Here is a 10,512-nt window from a genome sequence, read left to right on the forward strand (position 1 = left end):
AAAATGTAATGGCACAATCTGAATCATGGTTCATTAAATATTATACCCTACTTCCCCAGAATATTTAGGCTGGTCATAAAATTAACAATGCGTAAGTAAATAAGTATAACCAGTTATAGACAGTTGCTTGTTTTACAGATTGCCATCAGGTAAGACATACTGCCCCCAGAGACTCAGAGAGATGGACATTCAATCATACCATTAAAACAGTATGGCCTGAAGAAATGGGCACATTTTTTTGAAAGTATATTAAGACAATTCTGTTAGCTTTTAGTTACCCCTCGTAAATAATCATGGTATGACCGAGTACAAGACCCAACTTTGAAAAGCAAAGGATTTTAATCGGCATAGTGCATGATGGATTCGACATAATTCCCAGGAAACAAGCCGGTTACTCGATTGCAAACTCCTTCATACCAGCCGTCATCGTTCTTCTTTATCACATAAATGATTGCACCCTCCATAAACGACAGCTCATCATCTTTGTCCTTTGTATAGTCATATATAGCAACGACTGTGGATTGAACAGGGAAAAGGTTAGCATCATGCTAATAGCACCACTCAGTACCATTATATTTTGGAAAGACTTGTTTGCCATCCTGATTTACTGTACTGAATTCACACAGTTTTCCTGTTCAACATCAAGTCCAGAAAGTGACATCTGCCTTTTCTTGCAGTCCTGACTGCCCGTAGCAGTGGGTGGTGACTGCATTGAATGCTCCTAAACCTTCTGGTGTGGGCAAGCGCCTCTGGCTGGAGCGCAGTGCAACAGTGGACATGGCCACCCAAAAGCTGGGTTACGAACCAGGTGGGTCTGTGAATGTGGCACTCAGACATGTGAATTCACAATTCACATGTGAATTTCTGCTCAGACTGCCTCGAAGGCATTCAGATCCCTGCATATCTTGATTAGAGAAAGCCTAAAAAAAACAATCACTGTAGAAAAAGACCACTAGGAAAAATTCTTACACAATAGCCCCTGCAACTGTACAGTGCATACTGCAGTGCATGACCATATAATCATCACAGAATTGCTCCATGATTCTGTGATCATGCACAATCTTGTAAACATAGCTGTACAGAAGTGAATCATTTCCTGCTTTTGCTGCATAGTTTCTAGATGATAATAAGATTTGACATTACTTTTAAAGGGGCTACAATGAATGCAAGTGTTAAAGTTACTATAGGAAAAAGAACGAGGGAATTTTTAACATACACAACAATATACAAACTTTGGACATCTCTTATCCTTTAAAATAGTTAATATGGGTTTATGCAATAGGTCAGTTTTATAGGTTTTAAGAATCTACTATTTTACATGATGTATCATCTTAGAAACTTGAGTCTTACTGCCTAGCAAATGATGGTGGAATAGGTCAGTTCTTTTCATCCCATGAGTGCACCCTACATACAGTGCAGCCAGCAGTGAGGACAGAACACAGCAGTTCCACCGCTGCTGCCAAGACGGTACCACAGACACATTTCATGCTCATGACAGTACCAGCCAGAGCCTGAGAGAATTTGCAGCGTTGCTGTTGACAAGCTGGTCGCTGTCCTAACACAGACAGCTCTATGGGCAGGAAATCAGTTATTCTTGGGAAGAAATGTTTATTATATGAGTTTATGTCTAAGCACAGTTACAGTCTGCTGAGGCAGACTCACTGGTATGTCTCATAGACTCACAGAATGGTTTGGGTTGGAAGGTACATAAAGCCCATTCAGTTCCAACCCCCTGCAATGCACAGGGCTCCCATCCACAGCTCAGGCTGCCCAGAGCCCCATTCAATCCAGCCTTGAACACCTCTGAGGATGGGGCACCCACTCTCTGGGCAGCTCTCCAGGCAGCCAGTGCCCAGACCTCACCATCCTCTGAGGAAGAAAATTTCCTCCAAGCATCTAACCTAAATCTCCCCTTTCAGTTTAAAACCATTCCTCATCCTATCGCTGTCTCCATGGAAGCCTCACTACATTTCACAGCAAAATGTTTCATGGTCTGCTCTAGCTGGCTTTCCATCTTGATGGGATAGAGCAGGACAGAGCATGGACTTTCTGGGTTTTGTGCAGCACACTTTCTAGATGACTGCTCAGCAACCCTGAGGTAGCTGCAGACGCAGTCCAGCAGCTCAACAAAGATGAAAAGCCATCGGATTCACATCTGCTTCTCATAACTATTTCACTATATTTTTTTTTATCCCTCCATTCTAGAATGCTTGAAGATATTTTATAATCCTTCTTTAAAAGGATTACATTTTATCACATCAGGTGTAGCCACTGACAAACCAAGAACGGAACACTTTGAGTTCTGGCTAGCAGGGACAATGACTTTTCATCAGACCAAGCTTTGTCATTCATCCCCTTCAGATACCATTAATCCCTGGTGCTGCAGGTACACAGTTGCAGTCCTTCCTACCTTTCTCTATGTAGTTCTTCGGCGCCCAGGCAGGATCTCCATCTGCATAGGGATCGCTGTACTGCACAACAGCAGCCTCCTCGTCCTCGTAGTCCACGGGGGGTGGGGGTGGAGGTGGGGGGGAGTCATCGAACATTGGCATCTCGTCAGGGGGCGGCGGGGGGGGAGGAGTCGGGCTATCGGCAACTGGAAACGTTGGGAAAGTTTTTTTACATGAAAACCAGCGTGCAGATATAAACAAACCTGAGGCTGTAGACTGTAAATAAAAGGGGTGGGGATGACAACACACAGCATGCGCTATAATACCATGCACTGATTAGAAACAGAGGCTTTGTATTAACAGCTACAACACGCAGCTACGTTCGTTATTAGTGGTCAGATCTACATAGAGATGCTACTAGAGTCAAAGCACATGCTGCAGATCATAAGCTGAACATCAGCAGCGGGCAGCCCTGCTCGCTGGCCATGCTAAGGGCTGGCTGCAGCAGAAGCTGTGGGAGCACTGCAAGCAGCACCCTCTGAGCCGGGCAGCAGCAGCTGCTGGCCAGCCAGCAGCACAATTCGTTCTGCACAAAGCCTTTGCCTGTACAGTCACTTCCATTTGTTTGTGAACACTGCTTCTTTGGATTCCCTCTCTCAGAGCTAGCCCTAAGAGGGCAAAAAGATCTGGTACAGATCACAAAAAAGGGACGAGACTAGGCTTCTAATTTAACCAAGTGGGAAAAAACCAAGCGATCTTTCTGCAGAAGAAAAGCTTTGTACTGATCAGTATCCTGCAGACTGGCTTGTGTGTATGCACACATCCAGGATACCGTTAACAAATGGAAAACTACAACAGACGGCTGCTGCTCTTTGGGAAAAAGTGCTCAAGGAATTAAGTGAGTAATCCAAAATGTCAAATCCCTGCCCTGAGACTCTCCAATCAGCACAATTACAGGTTGCTTTGGGAAAGGGAAAAGAGAAAGGCATTATGGAACAAATCACTCTTTCAAACAGATCTTAATAACATAGCAGCTGGCAGAACAGAGGGGAGACAGATCCCACATGTGAGACACAGGGCTACCCATCTCATTCCCTGGATCTGGGGCCACTACACATAAACCTGGGCGGGAGTTACTGTAAGGAACCATCACCGAGCTCAGCACTGCTGTATAAGCACACAGATTTAATGACAAGCAATCTCGGAGTCTGCATATGAAACACAGACAGGCTGAAATCCACTGCTCTGAGAGGGTGTGACTGAAAGAGCAGGGCATGTGCTCCAGAACACTGCTACTTTTAAGAAAGACAAGCTGGAAAGCAAGGAAAGAACACAGCACAGAGTGAAGCTAGTTAGATTTGTTTGCTTTACTGCTCTTCACTTCTGCCTGGCCACTACTAACCAGTGACTAACCTTTGGTCCATAGGAACACAGCTCAGCACAGCTCTCAAGTTCTAGCTGTGCCAGAGAGGCTGTGCTGTGGTGGGGAAAGGCCACAGCCCCCAAGGCACTGCTGTCACTTCAATCACAGCTCCCCACAGTGGGGCTAGCCGAGCTCCGTGCCCCATAGCCTTGCGGCAGGGGGCGGCTGCCACTGTGGTAACAATTCCTATTCCATACAGAAACCCACTGATGTCATTTGGAGACAGACTAACAAAGTCTCTGTCTAATTGAGTGCTCTGTCTTGCCTGCATTACTGAGCAGCACTCACAGGCAGGCTTCGTTATTACACCACAGGCACATGACAGCATTATTTATAAATACACAGGGTTTGTGTGCTCTTTTCAGCACATCTTTCACCAAATATACTGCTATCCTTAGTATCCAGCTACAGCCAGGAAAAGTATTGAACAACAATCCTTTGAGATGCTAAGAAATCCTTACCTTAATAAAGGCTGTATTTATTCAACAGTGAAGATGCGTATTTGACAAGAACAGAAGAGGGCAGGAAATGTGAGTGTGGAAGTGCCAACACACACCCTAACCAAAATGCTGTGCTCACAGTGCGTGTTTTATGGGAAATGTGTAAAACAATTCAACATCACATTTACACAAGGGGAGAAAACAGAACAGAAAATCAGACAAGTGTCACCCCAGGATGTGTCCCCACCTCTGGGATTGCAACCTACGCATTGCCTGGTTCTGAACTCAGCCAGGCAAAATCAGGAGCAGCATCAATTTTTCTGGGGGGAAAAAATGGCATACAGAAGTACTCTAAATGAGGAAGGGCACAGGGTCCAGTACATAGACCGGACTTAACAAAGCTTCAAACTGAAGCATTTTCTCTAGCTTGTGTTCACATCCCTGTCATTAAGTGGGGCCCTGCAGACTCATCTTTAGCAGAACGGGTGTTAGAGTGCAGCAGCTGACAGCTAGTCACTGGTCCCTGGGCACACTGCTAAACCTCTCTGCAGGAGACACCCATGGCTTGGGCACAGGGTGCAGGAAAAAAGAACAGACCTTGAGCATTTTCTAATCCTCTGCCCTAGAAAAAGTCTGAAAGGAGTCCACAGCGTGCACAGAAGATGCTTTCCAAACCCAACAATCTTTATGAAAAGGAAAGACTTTTCCCATAAGAGGCAAGCCTACCCATGTCTCTGTAACTCCACTTCCTGTGATTGTGCTGTAGAAAACAAGACAGTTGAAGGTCTCCTGCAGACAGTTCTGCTGAGCGTGTGCACAGCTGCCACACGCACTCCCACCTCTGAAACAAGGCAGCAGCAGCAGCTCAAAACCATACTCATTAGAGAACTTTCAAACCCCAGGGACTATTAAAGCAAGAAAATAAACAGGACAATTCCTAGACCACATTTCAACCTATTTTCTGCTGCAATCTCATTCACAAGTCAGCTTTAATTTTCGTTGTGACAGACAAATAAGTCTGTCCCTTTTCACCATACTTGGAACAATTCAGAAGCAGGTGTCAATTTTCTCAAGGTTATCTGCAAGTGAAGATATTTTGTACCTTTCATCTTCAGTACATCTACCTCTACACTTTGCATTTTGGGAAGGCATGTCAATTTTGTGGCATGCTAGTCTACATAAACACGACTTAAGCATTCATCTAACATAACACCAAAATACCTTCTTTCTGAATGGGAACCACAGAGATGCTTCTTACACCTGGGAAAACACTCACAATACGAGCACTAAGAAGCTCATATGGGAAGCTGCATAGCAGCACTGATCAGTGCTGAGAGCCCCTCAGCATATCCTGGAGCACCACTGCACAGTAACAGTCCCTGAGATTCTAGCAGACTCCACCATGATTCCCTAACGCCTTAAGAATGCATTATACTCATTCCATGCCCTACCTGCATTGCATTCTTTCTTTTGTTTACAAAACAACAACATTCTCCTGGAACAAAGATGAACTCACAGCAGGAGCAAGACTTTACCCCTGCACTAGCATTAGGGATAGGAACACTCACCTGAAATGAATCAAGCAATAATGGTAAAAGCAGAGATAGCAGTGGAAAACAGATCACAGCCAGGGAGCATCTCTCACAAATCTATCCACAGAGCTATGCCGTAAGCAGCTCAGTAGGGAAATCTGGCTACAGGATACAAAGCAATGGAGAATGAAAGGCGGGAGAGAGGAGAAATACCTCAGGAGCTCCTTTGTAATGGCATTAAATCATAAGACTGCACATTTTCAATTGCCTTTATGGCTCACCAAAAACTATCGCGGTACTGGAGTCAATGATTGCACAGTACATATTTTGACAGTCCGCATAAGCCTTCTAATAAAAACTAATCAATTATCCCTACTGAAAAAGCCTCGGGCAGGATGATTCAACATGAAATTAATATTTTAATTAAGATACACTTCTACAATCAGATGAAGCAGATGCCACGTATTTCACACTGTATTTCTCTAATAAATTTGCAGTTTGGAACTTAAATGGGTCAGTAATAATCATGCACGTGTTATAAAATATTGACGAGTGTGCCCTTCAGCTCCAATAGCATATTGACACTACAACGCAAGATGGTATTAGCTTCTGGAAAAGGAAACAAAAGAGAGTCTGACTTGCCAGCCATGCATGCTAGAAGGAAGGAGGCTCTACCCTTTAATAGCTCAGCTTGTCCAAACTTACTGTTTTCCTGCACCCTGGCCACGAAGCCTGTGAGAGGTATCTGTGGAGTCAACTGAGGCATAGGGGGAGGGGGTGGAGCAATAGAAACTGGTAGCAAGGCACACACCAGATGGGGAAAGTCAAACGGACACAGGGGAAAAAAAAAAAAAAGGAAACAAACAAAAGCAGCCGTCAGTAACGAGGACCACAAAACAAAGTATGTCAAGAACAACAAGAACACACACACAGAAGAACCTTCTTCAAGCTTGTGTTTCCAACGAGGCTGAATTCGTGGCTAGCCAATCAAGGCCCAAAAAGCAAAACCTGCCCGCATCCATCTGAGCACAAAGCAGAGTGCAGCCCACAGCAGGGAGCTCCCGGGGTGAGCGCGGGCGCACAGGCAGCACGCAGTGCTGAGCTTCTCATTGTGCTCACAATTGCTCAGATCCAGGAACTCTCTGTATAAAATGTGCTGCCAGAAGAGGAGGTGGTGGTGTGGAGGATTCTGGACTCCTCCTCTACCATCAGAGCAGAGAGCTACATCAAATGCAGCAAAACAGCGCTGACACAGAGTAAAGACAGCAACTTTACAAAGGAAACAATGCTGTGATGTCAGTACTCGTACAGAGAACCTCCTGTAATTTTGCTGGGGATGGGGACAAGGGACAGCTCACAGCACTGTTGTTCTGCATATAAAAAGGAACTTGTTGCTTATTGGAAAGAAAATAGGTAAGTTCTGAGTGGAACGGTGTTTTATTTCAAGTTATTAAGCCCTCTGTGGTTAGAGGCACTCTGCAACTTAAGAACTGTGAAGTTGTTAAGTGGCAAAGGCTTCTTGTTTCCCCTGAAGCACGGCCCTGCTCAGTGAGACATGAGACAGGAAACACTGAACCAGCGCTCAGCCCCACCAGGTTGACAGCTGAGGTGTTCAGCTTTCCCCTCAGCACACAACAGAGAGGACGTGCCACATAAAGTACCAGTGCTGGTGGGACAGCAGTGAAGGTGGGGAGGAGGGAGAAAAAAGCAAACAAAAAAGAAAAGAACAACAGAACATCAGCTCATTTGTTTACACTGTGCCTCTTCTCAGGTGAATTTCTCTTGCATCAAAACAGAGAATTCCTGTGAAGATGGGAATTCAGCAGCATAATCCAGTTGGAATCAAATTTGAAAGAGGTTCTGTACTTCCAAGTAAGCAACAGTTTTAAATAAAGCCATGACTAAGATTAATGTTTGATGAATAAAAATGAAGCATTTAGTTCATTACAAAACCAATAATCAAATCAACTGAATGAGGGAAACAACCAATAAAAGAGGGACAACAAACAGGTTTCTCACAAAATTGAAGTAAACATCTAAGAAAAAAACAGAATATTGTTAGCATGAGAAGTAAAACCTTAAGGAAACGTGGAACCTAGATTTAACGTCAAGACAGTAGCATTAAAAAAATCACCAGTTTCAGAAACAGAGAAAAAAAACAGTTTAAGGTAGAAAAAACGCACCCATCATCAAAATACTGTTCAAAAAAATTTTGACAATCAGTATTTTGAAAACACCAAAGATGCCGGACTGGGGAACAGCACCTGCATTTGAGCAAAAAATTGCCTTGGAAAACTCCAAATGTTCAGAAATAGTGGTGTGCAGAGCATTCAAGGTGACTATTTCCAGAAGTCCTGTTTATTCATCAGAACACAACTGTTTGAGCAGGAGGGGGTTTCTGTTATTATGCACAATTAATTTTGGGGAGCAGAGTGTGGAAGAAAATGAAGAGTCAGTCTGAAAATCAGGAATGGGGAAGAAAAAAAAAAAGTAGATAAGTACTGTGCCTGCATAGAAAGACATTCTTGGACTAATGTTGTACTTGTAAACCACTGAGAAAATGTTTCACCCTGTGTCTCAAATACTGTCTATGTGTTCTTTCCTTAAGAATAAGTACACTACCAGGCAGCACTGGTCTGTAAAGATCTTCAGCTCAAACGTCAACATTTCTTTTTATAGGAATATCACTCTGTAGTTTAGAGTCAGCACAGCACTAAAAGCCACGTGAGTAGAGTCACTCCTCTACGTATATCTGGTAAAAATGATCCTTGTTGTTTCCAGTAAGAAAGAATTTCAGCAAGGATAATTTTGGACTGAAAGCAGTAAGGAAAAAGTCCCTTATCTAAACATAGCTTTCCACCAAGATTCTAGTAGATCCCTCTTTTGCAGAACTTTCTGCAGTCAACCTTGCTTGCCGTGTTCTGTGGTTAGGCAGAACCCTGCTGACTAAAACCAGGCTCAGTTGCCCACTGCATAGAATCACAGAATCACAGAGCTGGGCTGGGTTGAAAAGGACCACAATGATCATCTAGATTCAACCCCCCTGCTACATGCAGGGTTGCCAACCACCAGACCAGGCTGCCCAGAGCCACATCCAGCCTGGCCTTGAATGCCTCTAGGGATGGGGCACCCCACTGCTCACTCATTTCCATCTCTACTATTGGTGTAGAAGCATAGAGGAGCAATTTGTTAAAAAGAAAAGAGACTGAACTCTTCGTCCCTTCTCTAACAGTCAAGTTTAAAGTGAAGAACAAAGGAGAAATTTGGAGACAGAAATAGGATTTGAGAACAAGACAGAGACAGGGAGATACTGAGTAATGGGAAAAGCTTGTTTTATGAGCATTGTGCTCCGATAGCACCCTCTCGCCACTGGTCCAGTAGTGGAGGAAGTGTGCTACAACCACATTAGGTCTCCTGCAAAAAATCTGGTTTTAGTTTATGTTCTCCAAGCACACCTGAAATGCTAAGTATAATGTGCCCACAATTAGACAGGCAATCATCATAATTTCTCGTTGTGAGTAACAGCAAACAACTCAGAGGGGAAAAACAGTGAAATTGCATACAGTACAATCTCTGTACAACTCAGAGTTTTTCTTATTTGTTTTTCTTTCTATTTCAGGAAAGAAAGCAATAATCTTATTGATGCTCTTCACAAATGAATTAAAATGCCATGCATGCTTTTACAATCATTTTGCTCAAAACAGTTTTTGATTTCAGAGCTCAGAAGCTTACTTGAATTTTGAGAATAAAGAGGCCCGCCATTAACATGAGGTTGAGCAGAAAATGGGGCAGTCACAGAAGGATTCCGTCTGTATCCACCAGAAGATGCTGAAGAAGTGGTAGAGTTGTGTCGCGAGATTTGCCTGGTCATTGTGCCATACTGGGAACCAGGAGCTGAACCTGGAGCAGCTGAAATGCATTAGCCAGAGGAACCAAGGAAAAGACTTGAGCAGAGCATTACTTGGGACAGAATGCAGAAAACAGAAAAAGCCCAGAACCTGGGAATTATTTGACCACACATCACCAGTAAATTAAGACAGTAACAGGAGATTAACAGAAGACAAACATCCCTGTTATAATCAGTAACGAGAAAACATACACAGGACATAAAAGAACATTCACATAAAGGGCATTTGAGAAATGCTGATAACTACTTTGACAGTCTGATGGGGCTGGAAACTTGGATCAGCTTCCAGCTCCTAAGCATATCTCAAGAATTCTACATGCAATACCCTTTATTGAAAAGCGCACACAAAAAATCACACATTCTGCTCAAAGCAAATGTTCTCCATTGTGAACCAGAATTTGTCTCCAATCAAATAATAAAAAATGCTCTAATAAAATAGTAAAATAAATGTCACGAGCTTCAGATGCTTGGCACATTCACCAATCATATTTGCTAGCTGTGCTTTTATATTCATGGAATTTGCACCACTAATAGATCAGAATCACCAGTGCCGGCTGTCAGAAAGACATGTCACTCATTCTTCAAGATGGATACCCATTTTTACCTTCCCCATGCTCGCTGCACAAAAGCCAAGATTAATAAAACAATTTAAGTTCTCTTTTGCATTCACCTCTGACAGATAAATGAAAGCATCAAGCCTTGCAAACTAATGAATCTCAAACATTGAGGTCACATGGATCAACGCACAACTCTGCAGTTTTTGAATGCAAAAACTGTTTTGCAATAAAATGTTCTGTGCTTTTAAATACATATGTATATA

The 10,512-nt window shown here is 43.3% G+C and overlaps 1 protein-coding gene across 1 annotated transcript in view; it reads right to left on the minus strand.

Moving 5' to 3' along the window:
• Nucleotides 1-338: 338 nt before the first annotated feature.
• The window catches only part of ABI1 (abl interactor 1), a gene marked incomplete at its 3' end in the record, with an annotated part of 73,957 nt that continues 63,783 nt past the window's right edge, over nt 339-10,512 (minus strand). Inside the window, 5 exon segments of the mRNA XM_079537968.1 lie at nt 339-514; nt 2,411-2,596; nt 6,491-6,577; nt 9,518-9,704; nt 9,708-9,783. Coding sequence (XP_079394094.1) covers nt 339-514; nt 2,411-2,596; nt 6,491-6,577; nt 9,518-9,704; nt 9,708-9,783 — 712 coding nt within the window.

This window comes from Tetrao urogallus (assembly GCF_951394365.1).
Source record: "Tetrao urogallus genome assembly, chromosome: 7".
Lineage (NCBI taxonomy): Eukaryota > Metazoa > Chordata > Aves > Galliformes > Phasianidae > Tetrao > Tetrao urogallus.